Source organism: Panthera onca, chromosome X, assembly GCF_046562875.1.
Source record: "Panthera onca isolate mPanOnc1 chromosome X, mPanOnc1 haplotype 2, whole genome shotgun sequence".
Classification (NCBI taxonomy): Eukaryota; Metazoa; Chordata; class Mammalia; order Carnivora; family Felidae; genus Panthera; species Panthera onca.
In genome coordinates, this window is record NC_138357.1 from 68,266,784 (window position 1) to 68,286,353 (window position 19,570).

A 19,570-nucleotide genomic window follows, 5' to 3' on the forward strand; every position below is an offset into this window, starting at 1 on the left:
CATGCAGAAAAAGCATTTCACAAAGCACAACATCCATTCTTGATGGAAGCCCTCAACAAAGTAGGAATACAGGGAACATAAAGGCCACATACAACATAAAGGCCACATACAAAAACCCTCAACATAAAGGCCACATACAAAAACCCTCAGCTGATATCATCCTCAATGGGGAAAAAACTGAGAGCTTTTTCTCTATGGTAAGGAGAAAGATAAGGATGCTTATTCTCACCACTGTTATTCAGCATAGTACTGGAAGTCCTAGCAACACTATTCAGACAAAGACAAAATAAATGCATCCAAATTAACAAGGAAGACGTCAAAGTGTCACAATTTGCAGATGACATGATACTCTACGGAGAAAGTCCAAAAGACCCCCCCCCCCATCTTCAAAAATTACTAGAACTGATACAAAAATTCAGGAATGTCACAGGATACAAAATCAGTATACAGATTTTTTTTGTGTTTCTATACACCAATAATGAAGCATCAGAAACAAAAACCAAAGAATCAATCCCATTTACAATTGTACCAGTAATTACAAGATACTTAGGAATAAGCCTAACCAAAGAGGGAAAATATCTGTATTCTGAAAACTATAAAAACTGATGAAAGATATTGAAGATGAAACAAACAAACGGAAAGACATTTAAAACTCATGAATTTGAAGAACATTATTAAAATGTCTATACTACCCAAAGTAATCTACACATTTTATGCAATCCCTATCAAAATACCAGCAACATTTTACACAGACCTAGAATAAACAATCCTAAAATGTGTATGGAACCAAAAAAGACTCCAAATAGCCACAGCAATCTTCTAAAAGAAAAGCAAGGTGGAAGCATCACAATTCTAGACTTCAAGTTATAGCACAAAGTCGTAGTGATCAAGACTGTATGGTACTGGCACTAACACAGACAAAGATCAATGGAACAGAATAGAAAATCCAGAAATGGACTCACAACTATATGGTCAACTAGTCTTCAACAAAGCAGGAATGAATGTACAATGGAAAAGAGGCAGAATCTTCAGCAAATGGTGTTGGGACAACTGGACAGCAACATGTAAAAGAATGAAACTGGAACACTTTCTTACACCATACACAAAAATATGTTCAAAACGGATGAAAGACCTAAATGTGAAACAGGAAACCATTAAAATCTTAGAGGAGAACACAGGCAGTAACTGCTTTGATATCAGCCATAGCAAATGCGTATTACACTCATCTCTTGAGGAAAGGGAAACAAAAGCAATAATGAACTATTGGGACCCAATCAAGATAAAAAAAACCTTTGCATGGTGAAGAAAACAATTATCAAGACTAAAAGGTAATCTTTAGAATGGGAGAAGATATTTACAACTGATATATCTGATAAAGGGTTAATATCCAAAATATATGAAGAACTTATAAAACTCAATACTCAAATAATCCAGTTTAAAAATGGGCATAAGTCATGAATAGATATTTTTCCAAAGACATTCAGATCACTAACAGACACATGGAAATATGCTCAACATCATTCATCATCAGGAAAATACAAATCATACTTCAATGACATATCAAATCACACCTGTCAATATGGCTAAAATTAATAACGAACAAACAGATGTTGGCGAGGATGCAGAGAAAGGGGAGCCCTATTTCACTGTAGTTGGGAATGCAAAGTGGTGCAGCCAGTCAGGAAAACAATATTCCAAAAAATTTTAAAATAAAACTATCCTAAGTTTCAGCAAATGCACTACTAGGTATTTACCCAAAGGATACAAAAATACTGACTCAAAGGGAAACATGCACCGTGATGTTTATAGCAGCATTTTCAACAGTAGGCAAATTATGGAAAGAACCCAAATATCCATCAACTGATGAATGGATACAGAAGATGTGGTGTGGTGTGTTTGTACACACACACACATACACACACACACACACACACACACACACACACACACAATGGAATATTATCAGCCATCAAAAATAATGAAATCTTGCCATTTTCAATGACATGGGTGGAGCTAGACTGCATTATGCTAAGCAAAATAAGTCAGTCAGAGAAAGACAAATACCATATGCTTTCATTCATTTGTGGAATTTAAGAAACAAAACAGGTGAACATAGGGCTAAAAAAAAAAGAGTGGAAAACCATAAAAGAGACTCTTAACTATAGACAATAAACTGAGGGTTTCTGGAGGGGGGGTAGGCAGGGGATGGGGTAAATGGGTGATGGGTATTAAGGCAGGCCTTGTTGTGATGCATCCTGGGTGTTATATGTATATGATAAATCATTAAATTTTACTTCTGAAATTAATATTACATCATATTTTTCCAAACTGTAATTTAAGTAAAGACTTGAAACTACAAAGAAAAAAAACACATAGTGTGATTGCATGAATAAAAAACAGGACCCCTATTTGCTGCCTACAAGTGACTCATTTGGAATGTAAAGATACATATAGATTGAAAGTGAGGAGATGGAGAAACATTTACCATGCAAATGGATGTGAAAAAAAGCCAGGGTAACAATACTTATATCAGACAAAATAGTTCTTACAACAAAGACTATAACAAAAGACAAAGAAAGACACTATAGAATCCCAAAGTGGACAATCCAACAAGAAGACATAACAATTGTAAATATTTATGCACCCAACATTGGAACACCCAAATTCTTAAAGCCATCAATAACAAACATAAAGGAAATCATCAATAGTAATACAATAATAGCAGGGGACTTTAACACCCCACTTACAACAATGGATTGATCGTCCAAGCACACAATAAACAAAGAAACAGTAATTTTTAATGACACATTGGACCAGATAGATTCAACAGATAATTCCAGAACATTCAACCCTAAAACAGCAGCATACACATTCTTGACAAGTGCTCGTGGAACATTCTCCAGAATAGATTGCATAATAGGACACAAAACAAGTCTCAACAAATTTATAGAGATCAAATTAATTCCATGCATCCTTCCTGACCACAATGCTATGAAGCTAGAAATCAACCCCATAAGAAAAAATCTGGAAAGAGTGCAAATACATGAATGTTAAATAACATGCTACTAAACAATAAATGGGACAACCAAGAAATCAAAGAGGAAATTTAAAAAATACATGGAGACAGGGGCACCTGGGTGATTCAGTCAGTTGAGCGTCCAACTCTTCATTTCAGCTCCAGTCATGATCCTAGAGTTGTAGAATCGAGCCCGCATCTGGCTCCACAGTGAGTGAGAAGCCTGCTTGAGATTCTCTCTCACTCTCTCTTTGCTACTCTTCCCCACTCGTGCTCTCTCTCTCCCTCTAAAATAAAAATTAAAAAAATAAAAATACATGTAGACAAATAAAGAAGAAAGAAACACTGGTCCAAAATCATTGGGATGCAGCAAAAGCTATTCTATGATGGAATTTTTGCATAACAGGCCTACCTCAAGAAACAAGAAAAATCTCAAACAACCAAAACTTACACATGAAGGAGCTAGAAAAGAGGGACCAACAAAACCTAAAACCAGTAGAATAAAGGAAATAATAAAGATTAAAGCAGAAATAAGCAAAATAGAGACTTAAAAAAACCAATAAAACAAATCAATTACACCAGGAGCTACTTCTTTGAAAAGGTGAACGAAATCAATACATATTTAGCCAGACTCATCAAAAAAAAAAGTGAGAGGAAGAAGATGCAAATGAGCAAATAAAAAAAGAGGAGAAATGAAAACTGACACCATAGAAATACAATTATAAGAGAATATTATGAAAAACTATATGCCAACAAATTGGACAACCTAGAAAAAATGGATAAATTCCTAGAAACATATAACCTCCAAAACTTGAATCAGTAAGAAATAGAAAATTTGAACAGTTACCAGCAATGGGCTTGAATCACTAATCAAAAAACCCCCAAGAAACAAAACTACAGGATCAAATTGCTTCACAGGTGAATTCTACCAAACATTGAAATAAGGGTTAATATCTATTCTCAAAATAGTCCAAAAAATACAAGAGGAAGTATAACTTGCAAATTCATTCTATGAGAGGCCTGCATTATGCTGATACCAAAACCAGATAAATACACTACAAAAAAAGAATACTATAGGCCAATATCTCTGATGAATTTACATGCAAAAATCCTCAACAAAATGTTACCAAACTGGATCCAACAAGACATTAAAAAAATAATTCACCACAATCAAGTAGGATTTATTCCTAGGTTGCAAGTGTGGTTCAGTATTTGCATATTAATCAGTGTGATATGTCACATCAATAAAAGAAAGGATAAAAAATACGACCATTTCAATAGACACAGAAAAAGCATTTGACAAAAGTATAACATCCATTCATGATAAAATCCCACAACCAAGTAGGTTTAGACGGAACATACATCAATATAATAAAGGCCATATATGAAACACCCATAGCTAACATCATACTCAAGGGTGAACAACTGAAAGCTTTCCCCCTAAGGTCAGGAATCAGACAAGGATGTCCACTATCACCATTACTATTTAACATAGTACTGGAAGTCCTAGCCAGAGCAATCAACAAGAAAAATGAATAAAAGGCATCCAAATTGACAAGGAAGAAATCAAACTGTCACTATTTGCAGACAACATGATACCCTGTATAGAAAACTGAAAAGACCAAAAAGTGCTAGAACTGATACACAAATTCAATAAAGTCACAGCATACAAAATGATCATACAGGAATCTGTTTTGCATTTTCATACACCAATAATGAAACAGCAGAAAGAGAAATCAAGGAATCAATCCCATTGACAATTACACCAAAAATCATAAGATACCTAAGAAATGGAAAAACATTCCATGCTTATGGATTGGAAGAACAAATATTGTTAAAATGTGTACACTACACAAAGAAATCTACACATTTAATGCAATCCCTATCAAAATATCACCAGCATTTTTTCACAGAACTAAACAAACAATCCTAAAATTTGTATGGAATATCAAAAGATCCCAAATAGTTGAGGCAATCTTGAAAAAGAAAAACAGAGCTAGAGGCATCACAATTCCAGACTTCAAATTATATTACAAAGCTAAGTGATCAAAACAATATGATACTGGCACAAAAATAGACACATAAATCAATAGAACCGAATGGAAATGCAGAAATGAAACCACAACCATATGATCAATTAATCTTTGATGAAGCAGGAAAGAATATACAATGCTAAAAATAATGTCTCTCCAGCAAATAGTGTTTTTTTATTTGTGGTTACCATTAGTTTTGTATACAACTTCTGCATATAGCAGTCTATATTAAGTTGACCATTGTTTAAGTTTGAACCCATGCTTTACTTCTCCCTCCCCACACACATTTTAGGTGTTTGGTGTCATATTTTCCACCCTTTTATTTTGTGAATACATTGAATGACTTTTTATAGAAATACTTGTTTTTACTGCTTTTGTGTTTCCTATTTTACATAGTCACTTTGGTCTTTCCTTTCCACTCAAAGAGTCCCCTTGAATATTTCATGGAAAGCTGGTCATGAACTCCTTTTGCTTTTGTTTGAGAAACTCTGTATCTTATTTTGTTCTGAATGACAGCCTTGGTGGCTGCAGATTTTCCCTTTCAGAACTTTTAATATATCATGTCACTCTTTTCTGGCTTGCTAAGTTTCTGCTGAAAAATCTGTTTATAACCTTATGGGGTTTCCCTTGTATCTAACTGTTTTCTTTTCTCTTGCTGCTTTAAATTTTTTTTATCACTACTTTTTCCATTTTGATTACTACATGTCTTGGTGTGGACCTCCTTTGGTTGATTTCTGTTGGGGGATCTCTGTGCCTCCTGGACCTGGATATCTGTTTCTTTTGCTAGATTAGGGGTGTTTTCAGCTATTATTTCTTCAAGTAAATTTTCCTCCCCTTTTTTTTCTCTCTTCTTCTGGGATCCCCATAATGAAAATGTTATTATGCTTGCTTCAGTCACCACGTTCCCTAAGTCTATTCTCATTTTGCATAATTCTTTTTTGTCATTTTTTCAGCTTTATTACTTTACATTACTCTGTGTTCTAGTTCATTAATTCATTCTTCTGTTTCTTCCAGTCTGCTATATACTCCATTAAGTGTATTTTTAATTTCATTTATTGTGTTCTTCCTCTCTGGTTCTTTTTTTTATGTTTTCTCTCTCTTTCTTAAGGTCTCACTGATGTTCTCTACTCTTCTCAAATCCAGTGAATATCATTATAACATTACTTTAAATTCTCTATCAGACACTTTACTTATGTTTTTTTCACTTAGGTCTCTTGCTGTCGTTTTGTCCTGTCCTTTTTTGTGACATATTCTTCTGTATCCTCATTTTGCCTACCTCTTTATATTTGTGTTAGTAAAGTCAACTATGTTTCTTGCTCTTGAAAGTAGTGGGCCAGATGTACACTTTTAACTAGGTAGCCCTGGTCCTCTTCCAGCAGGAGGAGGAGCTCCACAAAGCTTGCAGAGCCAGCAGGGGCACTTCTCAAAGTGTGCAAAGTTGGGGCACAATGCCATGTGGCCACATACTGAAGAAAAGGTTCCCAGACACTTAGACTGAGAGGATGTGCAGGGCTGCCTATGCCAGTGAAACAACAGCAGCAGCAGCAAACTGCATATAGTCTTTATTTCTTGTTTGCCAGATATAAACATCAAACAATGTCTAAGCATGGGAGGAAACCACAAAGAACCCCAGACATAGACCAAACACACATCTGGTGTTTACATGAAAACATGCAGGGAAGATGTACAGTTTCAAGGACTGCTAGGCAATTATAATGGGTCTGTTCCCTAACAGGCTCCTGGGGAATCATGGGGCTCTGGATCTCATAGTGCTATCGAGTTCGACAGCCTTGAGACCAGAATACCTCTGACATTTCAGGAATTGCCCCATTCACTTTCCCAGGGCTTAAAATACACTCTCTAAAAATAACTCCACAATGCCACAAGCTGTGGGCTTCAGTATTCTTCCATAAGGGATGTGCCAGCCACCATGTTGACCTGGCTGGGCTGCTCTACAAAGCATGTGTGGGCAAGGTGTGCACTTTTAACAAGGTGTGCTTGTCCTCCATGGGAGGTCAGGAGGAGCAGTGTTTTCAAAGATTGTGTGAGTCTTCTGGGAGAAGGTATCCAGGACTGAGGCAAGTCTGGCTGAAGGGGGCAGAGCACAGTGTAAGCAAGTGAGGTAGTAAGTGCTGGTGCAGCGTTGGTTCCTGCAGGTGGCTGTGTGTTTATAGTGACAGGTAGGGGAGAGAATCAGCACCTGTCAGATCCTGTGTGCCTGGTAAAGTTCCTGAGCAAACTCTGAGATTAGTAACTAACTCTCCCTCCCATAAGCCCCGGGCAACTTTCAAACTGCTGCTTCCAAGCTGTATCTCCACAGACTGTTTGCTGTGTTTTTCTCTTTAGCACCAAGGGCTCAGATCCTAGAGCCCTCTGGGCTCTCTCACAGGAAAGCCCACTGATTTTTAAAATTCCAGGCTTTAAGTCCCACTAGTTGTAAGCATTCATGAAATTCAGCCCCTCTGATTTTCAAAGTCAAATGCTGTGGGGATTTCCCTTCCCTTTGTAGGCTCCCCAGTGTACTAGTCTGTTTCTCACCATTCTCTGAACCCACAGCTCCCTCCTTCTGGTGGTCAGCCCCATGGGTTTTAGGTTCCCACCAAGTCCTCACCCTTCCTACCTTCTTTAGTATGGCCTCTTACCTACATTTTGTTGTGGCGTTTGTTCAGCCAGTCTTTGGGTCCTTTTCTGGGTTGTTTGCTCTGATGCAATGTCATCTAGTTGTATCCATGGGATAATATTAGTTTAGGGCCTTCCTACCCTGCCATATTCCCTGGAAGTGGAATATTCCAATCAAAATTCCAATCAAAATAAACTCTAAACCAAACATTTTAAGAGAGATGAACAGGTGTACATTTTATAATGATACTCAAAGATAAAATTCTAATATTCTTGGCAATAAAATGACCAAAACAAAGATGCCAGCTTTCCGCATGTCTTTCAATATTGTAATGCAATTTCTAGTCACAGAAAGTAGGCAAAAAAGGAAGAAAATTCATTCAAGTTGGACGGGAATAACTAAAACTATCTCTATATGCAGATAACATGGTATTTTATATATAAAATCCTAAAGAAAACACACACAAAAAGTTTTAGAGCTAATAAATTCTGCAAAGTTGCAGGATATAAGATCAGTACAGAAAATCTATTATAGCTACACAGTCACAATGAACAATCTAAAAGAAAATTAATGAAAGAATTTCATTTAGAATAGCATCAAAATGAAAAAATACTTAGGGATAAATTTAATCAAGGAGGTAGAAGACTTGTATACTGAAAACTACAAAGCATTGCTGAAGGAAATTAAAGAAAACAGAAGTAAACGGAAAGACATCTCATGTTTCTGGGTTGAAAGACAATATTGTTAAGATGTCAATATTACTCAAAGTGACCTTCAGATTCAGTGCAATTCCTATTTAAAAAATCCCAGTGGCTCATTTTTCAGAAACTAAAATTCATAAGGAATTTCAAGGGACCGCAAGTAGCCAAAACAATCCTGATAAATCACAAAGTAGAACTCATACTTCCTGATATCAAAACTTACTATAAAGCTACAGTAATCAAAACTAGCATAAGGATAAACATATACAACAATAAAACAGAATTGCGAGTCCATAAATATACTCTTACATTTATAGTCAATTGGTTCAAGACAATACAATGGGGAATGAATAGTCTTTTTTGTAAATGGCACTGAGACAACTGCAAAGGAATAACGTTGAACACTTTCCTTACACCATACATAAAAATAAACTGAAAATGCATTACATATTGTACGATTACATTTATATCAAATGTTGAGAATAAGAAAATCCATTGAAAGAGAAGGTAAACTAGTGATTGCCAGAGACTGAGGGAGGCAGAATGGAGAGTGACTACTAATGAATACAGATTTTCTTACTGTGATAATAAATATATTCTTGAATTAGATTGTGCTGGTTGCTCAATGTTGTGAATATATTTAAAAAGATTAAATATTTTATTTTATTTTATTAATTTAATTTAATTTTTAAAATTTACAACCAAGTTAGTTAGCGTACAGTGCAACAATTATTTCAGGAGATTCCGTAATGCCCATTACCCATTTAGCCCATCCCGCCTCCCAAAACTGGCAGAACTGTTTGTTCTCCCTTTTAAAAGAGTTTCTCATGTTATGTTCACTATTTTTATATTATTTTTGCTTCCCTTCCCTTGTGTTCATCTGTTCTGTATCTTAAAGTCCTCAAATAAGTGAAGTTATATGATTTTTGTCTCTCTCTGACTGATTAATTTTGCTTAGCATAATACCCTCCAGTTCCGTCCATGTAGTTGCAAATGGCAAGATTTGATTCTATTTGATTGTCAAGTAATACTCCATTGTATATATATATACCACATCTTCTTTATCCATTCATCCATCGATGGACAATTGGGTTCTTTCCATACTTTGGCTATTGTTGATAGTGCTGCTAAAACACTGGGGTGCATGTGCCCCTTCAAAACAGCATACCTGTATCACTTGGATAAATACCTAGTAGTGCAATTGCTGGGTCGTATTTTTAATCTTTTGAGGAACCTCCATACTGTTTTCCAGAGTGGCTGCACCAGTTTGCATTCCCACCAGCAGTGCAAAAGAGATCCTCTTTCTCCGCATCCTCGCCAACATATGTTTTTGCCTGACTTGTTAATGTTAGCCATTCTAACAGGTGCGAGGTGGTATCTCATTGTGGTTTTGATTTGTATTTCCCTGATGATGAGTGATGTTGAGCATTTTTTCATGTGTCAGTTGGCCATCTGGATGTCTTCTTTGGAGAAGTGGACTCATGTCTTTTGCCCACTTCTTGACTGGATTATTTGTTTTTTGGGTGTTGAGTTTGCTATGTTCTTGATAGATTTTGAATACTAACCCTTTATTTGATATGTCATTTGCAAATATCTTCTCCAATTCTCTAGGTTGCCTTTTAGTTTTCTTGATTGTTTCCTTTGCTGTGAAGAAGGTTTTTATTTTAATGAGGTCCCAATAGTTCCATGTTTGCTTTTGTTTCCCTTGCCTCCACAGACGTGTTAAGAAGTTGCTGCGGCCAAGATCAAAGAAGTTTTTGCCTGCTTTCTCCTCGAGGATTTTGACGGCTTTCTGTCTTACATTGAAGTCTTCTGTCCATTTTGAGTATATTTTTGTGTATGGTGTAAGAAAGTGGTCCAGGTTCATTCTTCTGCATGTCGCTGTCCAGTTTTCCCAGCACCACTTTCTGAAGAGAGTGTCTTTATTCCATTGGCTATTCTTTCCTGCTTTGTCAAAGATTAGTTGCCCATACGTTTGTGGGTCCATTTCTGGGTTCTCTATTCTGGTCCATTGAACTGAGTGTCTGTTCTTGTGCCAGTACCATACTGTCTTGATGATTATGGTTTTGTAGTATAGCTTAAAGTCTGGGATTGTGGTGCCTCCTGCTTTGGTTTTCTTTTCCAAGATTGCTTTGGCTATTCGGGGTCTTTTCTGGTTCCATACAACTTTTAGGACTGTTTGTTCTAGCTTTGTGAAGAATGCTGGTGTTACTTTGATAGGGATTACATTGAATGTGTAGATTGTTTGGGGTAGTATCAACATTTTAACAATATTTGTTCTTCCTATCCAGGAATATGGAATCTTTTTCCATTTTTTGGTGTCTTCTTCAATTTCTTTCATGAGCTTTCTATAGTTTTCAGTGTATAGATTTTTCACCTCTTTGGTTAGATTTATTCCTAGGTATTTTACAATTTTTTTGTGCAGCTGTAAATGGGATCAATTCCTTGATTTCTCTTTCTGTCACTTCATTGTTCGTGCATAGGAATGGAATCAATTTCTGTGCATTGATTTTATATCCTGCAACTTTGCTGAATTCATGAATCAATTCTAGCAGTTTTTGGTGGAATTTTTTGGGTGTTCCATATAGAGTATCATGTCATCTGCAAAGAGTGAAAGTTTGACCTCCTCCTGGCCAATTTGGATGCCTTTTATTTTTTTGTGTTGTCTGATTGCAGAGGCTAAGGCTTCCAATACTATGTTGAATAACAGTGGCGAGAGTGGACATCCCTGTCTTGTTCCTGACCTTAGGAGGAAAGCTCTCAGTTTTTCCCCATTAAGGATGATACTATCATTGGGTCGTTCATATATGGCCTTTATGATCTCAAGGTATGCTCCTTCTATCCCTACTTTCTTGAAGGTTTTTATCAAGAAAGGAGGCTGTATTTTGTCAAATGCTTTCTCTGCATCTATTGAGAGGATCATATGGTTCTTGTCTTTTCTTTTATTGATGTGATGAATCACGTTAATTGTTTTGCGGATATTGAACCAGCCCTGCATCCCAGGTATAAATCCCACTTGGTTGTGGTGAATAATTTTTTTTTAATGTATTGTTGGATCCGGTTGGCTAATATCTTGTTGAGGATTTTTGCATCCATGTTCATCAGGGAAATTGATCTATAGTTCTCCTTTTTAGTGGGGTCTCTGGTTTTGGAAAGCAATTAAATATTTTAAAGTGTTATTTTTATGGTATGTGAATGTCACAATAAAAAAAGTGATGAGAGAAAAAAGCATGAACGCTTTACATACTTTTATGAATATGTGCTCACATCCAACATGAGGGCAAGCAAAGAATGGTCCCAATTGTAGAGTCTCTACTTCTGTAGAGGACCTAGGGATGTAAGGATAGGGGAGATACTACACAGCTATTCAGTCCTTTCACACACCACTTCAAATTTTTTTCCTACTTGATAAAGTGGTTTTAGGACCAGGACTACAACAGTGCCTGTCAGAACAAGGGATGATCCATAAGAAACCAGTTATACCTTTAAATCTTTATGGCAGAATTTCTAAGATCATTTGGTATGGATTATACTTTGACCCCATCTTGCAAAATTGGAATTGACAATGACTGCAGTTGTGTTGCCCAGTGGTCCAGATAGCCTACTAGTTATCTATCTGTGTAACCCTATTCTATACAAATGGGAATGGACTGGAAGGAAAGTACTTGCTAGACTCTTACTGTTGTTGCCAGCAATCTGAACTAGCACTGTCATTGAATCTGGAACTCCTTCTAAAGATGGAAATGTTTGCCAGCGCTTGAGAGCAAGACTGCAGAACGTCTGGGGCTACGCGAAGCTCCTGGGGAAGAGGGAAGATGGCGGGGTAAGAGGACGCTGGGCTCACCACGCGTCCTGCTGAGCACTTACATTCCACCTACACCTGCCTAAATAACCCAGAAAATCGCCAGAGGATTAGCAGAATGGAGTCTCCGGAGCCAAGCGCAGACGAGAGGCCCACGGAAGAGGGTAGGAAGGGCGGCGAGGCTCCACGGACCGGACCGGCGCGCTCCACGGACCGGCGGGAGGGAGCCGGGGCAGAGGGGCGGCTCGCCGGCCAAGCAGAGCCCCCGAGTCTGGCTGGCAAAAGCGGAGGGGCCTGACGGACTGTGTTCCGACAGCAAGCGCGACTTAGCGTCTGGGAGGTCATAAGTTAACAGCTCTGCTCAGAAAGCTGGAAGGCTGGAGGACAAAGGGAGGGAGAGCTGCTGAGCCCCCGGACGGCAGAGCTCAGTTTGGTGGGGAACAAAGGCGCTCGCCAGCGCCATCTCCCCCACCCATCCCCCAGCCAAAATCCCAAAGGGAACCAGTTCCTTTCAGGGAACTTGCTCTCTCCGGGCAAACACCCAACTCTGTGCTCCTGCGGAGCCAAACCTCCCGCAGCGGAACTGACTCCCTCCCGCTGCCACAGGGCCCCTCCTGAAGTGGATCACCTAAGGAGAAGCAAGCTAAGCCTGCCCCTCCTGCCCCCGTGCACCTTGCCTACCCACCCCAGCTAATATGCCAGATCCCCAGCACCACAAGCCTGGCAGTGTGCAAGTAGCCCAGACAGGCCACGCCACCCCACAGGGAATCCCGCCCCTAGGAGAGGGGAAGAGAAGGCACACACCAGTCTGACTGTGGCCCAGGCTGCAGGCTGGGGGCAGACATCAGGTCTGACTGCGGCCCTGCCCACCAACTCCAGTTATACACCACAGCACAGGGGAAGTGCCATGCAGGTCCTCACCACTCCAGGGACTATCCAAAATGACCAAACGGAAGAATTCCCCTCAGAAGAATCTCCAGGAAATAACAACAGCTAATGAACTGATCAAAAAGGATTTAAATAATATAACAGAAAGTGAATTTAGAATAATAGTCATAAAATTAATCGCTAGGCTTGAAAACAGTATACAGGACAGCAGAGAATCTCTTGCTACAGAGATCAAGGGACTAAGGAACAGTCACGAGGAGCTGAAAAGCGCTTTAAACGAAATGCAAAACAAAATGGAAATGACAACAGCTCGGATTGAAGAGGCAGAGGAGAGAATAGGTGAACTAGAAGATAAAGTTATGGAAAAAGAGGAAGCTGAGAGAAAGAGAGATAAAAAAATCCAGGAGTATGAGGGGAAAATTAGAGAACTAAGTGATACACTAAAAAGAAATAATATACGCATAATTGGTACCCCAGAGGAGGAAGAGAAATTATAGCTGAGAACTTCCCTGAACTGGGGAAGGAAAAAGGCATTGAAATCCAAGAGGCACAGAGAACTCCCTTCAGACGTAACTTGAATCGATCTTCTGCACGACATATCATAGTGAAACTGGCAAAATACAAGGATAAAGAGAAAATTCTGAAAGCAGCAAGGGATAAACGTGCCCTCACATATAAAGGGAGACCTATAAGACTCGTGACTGATCTCTCTTTTGAAACTTGGCAGGCCAGAAAGGATTGGCATGATATCTTCAGTGTGCTAAACAGAAAAAATATGCAGCCGGAGAGATAAAGGTCTTCCCAAACAAAAACTGAAGGAATTTGTCACCACTAAACCAGCCCTACAAGAGATCCTAAGGGGGATCCTGGGAGACAAAGTTCCAGAGACATCACTACAAGCATAAAACATACAGACATCACAATGACTCTAAACCCGTATCTTTCTATAATAACACTGAATGTAAATTGATTAAATGCGCCAACCAAAAGAAATAGGGTATGAGAATGGATAAAAAAAACAAGACCCATCTATTTGCTGTCTACAAGAGACTCATTTTAGATCTGAGGACACCTTTAGATTGAGAGTGAGGGGATGGAGAACTATTTATCATGCTACTGGAAGCCAAAAGAAAGCTGGAGTAGCCATACTTATATCAGACAAACTAGACTTTAAATTAAAGGCTGCAACAAGAGATGAAGAAGGGCATTATATAATAATTACAGGGTCTATCCATCAGGAAGAGCTAACAATTATAAATGTCTATGCACCGAATACTGGAGCCCCCAGATATATAAAACAATTACTCATAAACATAAGCAACCTTATTGATAAGAATGTGGTCATTGCAGGGGACTTTAACACCCCACTTACAGAAATAGATAGATCATCTAGACACACGGTCAATAAAGAAACAAGGGCCCTGAATGATACATTGGATCAGATGGACTTGACAGATATATTTAGAACTCTGCATCCCAAAGCAACAGAATATACTTTCTTCTCGAGTGTACATGGAACATTCTCCAAGATAGATCATATACTGGGTCACAAAACGGCCCTTCATAAGTTTACAAGAATTGAAATTATACCATGCATACTTTCAGACCACAATGCTATGAAGCTTGAAATCAACCACAGGAAAAAGTCTGAAAACCTCCAAAAGCATGGAGGTTAAAGAACACCCCACTAATGAATGAGTGGGCCAACCAGGCAATTAGAGAAGAAATTAAAAAATATATGGATACAACGAAAATGAAAATACAACATCCAAACGCTTTGGGACGCAGCGAAGGCAGTCCGGAGAGGAAAATACATTGCAATCCAGGCCTATCTCAAGAAACAAGAAAAATCCCAAATACAAAATCTAACAGCACACCTAAAGGAAATAGAAGCAGAACAGCAAAGGCAGCCTAAACCCAGCAGAAGAAGAGAAATAATAAAGAGCAGAGCAGAAATAAACAATATAGAATCTAAAAAAACTGTAGAGCAGATCAATGAAACCAAGAGTTGGTTTTTTGAAAAAATAAACAAAATTGACAAACCTCTAGCCAGGCTTCTCAAAAACAAAAGGGAGATGATCCAAATATATAAAATCATGAATGAAAATGAAATTATTACAACCAATCCCTCAGAGATACAAACAATTATCAGGGAATACTATGAAAAATTATATGCCAACAAATTGGACAACCTGGAAGAAATTGACAAATTCGTAAACACCCACACGCTTCCAAAACTCAATCAGGAGGAAATAGAAAGCTTGAACAGACCCATAAACAGCGAAGAAATTGAATCAGTTATCAAAAATCTCCCAACAAATAAGAGTCCAGGACCAGATGGCTTCCCAAGGGAGTTCTACCAGACGTTTAAAGCAGAGATAATACCTATCCTTCTCAAGCTATTCCAAGAAATAGAAAGGGAAGGAAAACTTCCAGACTCATTCTATGAAGCCAGTATTACTCTGATTCATAAAGCAGAGACCCAGTAAAAAAAGAGAACTACAGGCCAATATCCCTGATGAATATGGATGCAAAAATTCTCAATAAGATACTAGCAAATAGAATTCAACGGCATATAAAAAGAATTATTCACCATGATCAAGTGGGATTCATTCCTGGGATGCAGGGCTGGTTCAACATTCGCAAATCAATCAACATGATACATCACGTTAACAAAAAAAAAAAAAGATAAGAACCATATGATCCTGTCAATCGATGCAGAAAAGGCCTTTGACAAAATCCAGCACCCTTTCTTAATAAAAACCCTGGAGAAAGTCGGGATAGAAGGAACATACTTAAAGATCATCAAAGCCATTTATGAAAAGCCCACAGCTAACATCATCCTCAACGGGGAAAAACTGAGAGCTTTTTCCCTGAGATCAGGAACACGACAGGGATGCCCACTCTCACCGCTGTTGTTGAACATAGTGCTGGAAGTTCTAGCATCAGCAATCAGACAACAAAAGGAAATCAAAGGCATCAAAATTGGCAAAGATGAAGTCAAGCTTTCGCTTTTTGCAGATGACATGATATTATACATGGAAAATCCGATAGACTCCACCAAAAGTCTGCTAGAACTGATACATGAATTCAGCAAAGTTGCAGGATACAAAATCAATGTACAGAAATCAGTTGCATTCTTATACACTAACAATGAAGCAACAGAAAGACAAATAAAGAAACTGAGCCCATTCATAATTGCACCAAGAAGCATAAAATACCTAGGAATAAATCTAACCAAAGATGTAAAAGGTCTGTATGCTGAAAACTATAGAAAGCTTATGAAAGAAATTGAAGAAGATATAAAGAAATGGAAAGACATTCCCTGCTCATGGATTGGAAGAATAAATATTGTCAAAATGTCAATACTACCCAAAGCTATCCACACATTCAATGCAATCCCAATCAAAATTGCACCAGCATTCTTCTCGAAACTAGAACAAACAATCCTAAAATTCATATGGAACCACAAAAGTCCCCGAATAGCCAAAGTAATTTTGAAGAAGAAGACCAAAGCAGGAGGCATCACAATCCCAGACTTTAGCCTCTACTACAAAGCTGTCATCATCAAGACAGCATGGTATTGGCACAAAAACAGACACATAGACCAATGGAATAGAATAGAAACCCCAGAACTAGACCCACAAATGTATGGCCAACTCATTTTTGACGAAGCAGGAAAGAACATCCAATGGAAAAAAGACAGTCTGTTTAACAAATGGTGCTGGCTCTCAACAATAGCCAAATTATGGAAAGAGCCTAAATGTCCATCAACTGATGAATGGATAAAGAAATTGTGGTTTATATACACAATGGAATACTACGTGGCAATGAGAAAAAATGAAATATGGCCTTTCGTAGCAACATGGATGGAACTGGAGAGTGTGATGCTAAGTGAAATAAGCCATACAGAGAAAGACAGATACCATATGGTTTCACTCTTATGTGGATCCTGAGAAACGTAACAGAAACCCATGGGGGAGGGGAAGGAAAAAAAAAAAAAAGAGGTTAGAGTGGGAGAGAGCCAAAGCATAAGAGACTGTTAAAAACTGAGAACAAACTGAGGGTTGATGGGGGGTGGGAGGGAGGGCAGGATGGGTGATGGGAATTGAGGAGGGCACCTTTTGGGATGAGCACTGGGTGTTGTATGGAAACCAATATGACAGTAAATTTCATATATTAAAAAAAAAAAAAACAAATGGTGCTGGGAGAACTGGACAGCAACATGCAGAAGGTTGAAACTAGACCACTTTCTCACACCATTCACAAAAATAAACTCAAAATGGATAAAGGACCTGAATGTGAGACAGGAAACCATCCAAACCCTAGAGGAGAAAGCAGGAAAAGACCTCTCTGACCTCAGCCGTAGCAATCTCTTGCTCGACACATCCCCAAAGGCAAGGGAATTAAAAGCAAAAGTGAATTACTGGGACCTTATGAAGATAAAAAGCTTCTGCACAGGAAAGGAAACAACCAACAAAACTAAAAGGCAACCAACGGAATGGGAAAAGATATTTGCAAATGACATATCGGACAAAGGGCTAGTATCCAAAATCTATAAAGAGCACACCAAACTCCACACCCGAACAACAAATAACCCAGTGAAGAAATGGGCAGAAAACATGAATAGACACTTCTCTAAAGAAGACATCCAGATGGCCAACAGGCACATGAAAAGATGTTCAACGTCGCTCCTTATCAGAGAAATACAAATCAAAACCACACTCAGATATCACCTCAGGCCAGTCAGAGTGGCCAAAATGAACAAATCAGGAGACTATAAATGCTGGAGAGGATGTGGAGAAACGGGAACCCTCTTGCACTGTTGGTGGGAATGCAAATTGGTGCAGCCGCTCTGGAAAGCAGTGTGGAGGTTCCTCAGAAAATTAAAAATAGACCTATCCTATGACCCAGCAATAGCACTGCTAGGAATTTACCCAAGGGATACAGGAGTACTGATGCATAGGGGCACTTGTACCCTAATGTTTATAGCAGCACTCTCAACAATAGCCAAATTATGGAAAGAGCCTAAATGTCCATCAACTGATGAATGGATAAAGAAACTGTGGTTTATATACACAATGGAATACTACGTGGCAATGAGAAAGAATGAAATCTGGCCTTTTGTAGCAACGTGGATGGAACTGGAGAGTGTGATGCTAAGTGAAATAAGGCATACAGAGAAAGACAGATACCATATGGTTTCACTCTTATGTGGATCCTGAGAAACGTAACAGAAACCCATGGGGGAGGGGAAGGAAAAAAAAAAAAGAGGTTAGAGTGGGAGAGAGCCAAAGCATAAGAGACTCTTAAAAACTGAGAACAAACTGAGGGTTGATGGGGGGTGGGAGGGAGGGGAGGGTGGGTGATGGGTATAGAGGAGGGCACCTTTTGGGATGAGCACTGGGTGTTGTATGGAAACCATTTTGACAATAAATTTCATATATTAAAAAAAGTAAATAAATAAATAAATAAATAAATAAATAAATAAAAAGAGAAAAAAAGAAAATCTCAGAAAGCAAAAAAAAAAAAAAAGATGGAAAGTTTTGTGTTATGACAAATACAAAGAATAAAGATAGTAGTTGTAGGTAAAAGAATTAATAAATGGGTTATGTAACAAAGGACATCCCACATTACATATTTCCTTAAGAGGCTCAAACGAAGAGAAAAATACTGTCTCATCATAATTATACCAGATATCAAGAGGGTGAAGCTGTATGTTTGCCCAGACCACCCCCAATTTTGGATTTTGACAAGGTTGAATGGAAGCTTGCAAAGCTGCATGGTATTATTATTACTCTGGGAGAGATTCTGGTAATATGCTATAATGAACTGGATCCACTGTTGATGACTGAATAAAATTTTAATAATATATGCCACTACATTTTGCTTCTTAAATTTCAGGTTATATCAACTACAAAAGATATTATTTAGGAAGAAAATTCCAGGAATTGCTCTATTGAGCCATCAAACCACACAACTCCTGGCAGACTGATCACTATGTAAAAGTATAAACTTTGATCACCAAATATTTAGAAAGGTTCTGGGCTATTATGGTCACAATATATAGCATCTGCATACCTATGATGCCAAAGTGTGCTATGTATAAACACTTAACACCCTTCTTTTGTGGTTATAAAGCTAGTAAATAAAGCAGAATGGGTTTCTGATAGGAATAAAGTTGTAGGCATTATATGATTGGCTCAAGTCCCCATGGAAAATGGCTCCATCTTGCGATAAGGAAGGCTAGGGGAGGCCTTCAAGGCATACTGAAAGTAAATTACATGTAGGCATGACTTCTACCTATATAACCTTAGCACATGGGACCCAACATTTTAGGGTATGAAACATTTATTCTAATTGCACTCAGGCAATTAGTAGACAATGGCAACAACATATCTGGTGGATTAAACATTGGTCCATGAGATACAAGAAAGCTATAAGAGAGATAGGTACAAGTTTAAGCATCAAAGGACAAATGGAATTGACTTTCAATAAATGGCATTCAAA

The 19,570-nt window shown here is 38.3% G+C and overlaps 1 protein-coding gene across 2 annotated transcripts in view; it reads right to left on the reverse strand.

The window, feature by feature from the left end:
* Positions 1-2,778: 2,778 nt before the first annotated feature.
* Positions 2,779-19,570, reverse strand: part of UPRT (uracil phosphoribosyltransferase homolog) — an 83,882-nt gene continuing 67,090 nt past the window's right edge. The window contains exon 7 of one of the 2 annotated variants that reach the window (XM_081793806.1): positions 2,779-3,303. In XM_081793806.1, the coding sequence (XP_081649932.1) occupies positions 3,257-3,303 (47 nt within the window). In that variant the 3' untranslated portion in view covers positions 2,779-3,256. Of the gene's footprint in view, positions 3,304-7,695; positions 7,823-19,570 lie in introns of those variants that run through there. The other variant, XM_081793807.1, reaches the window with a different exon arrangement.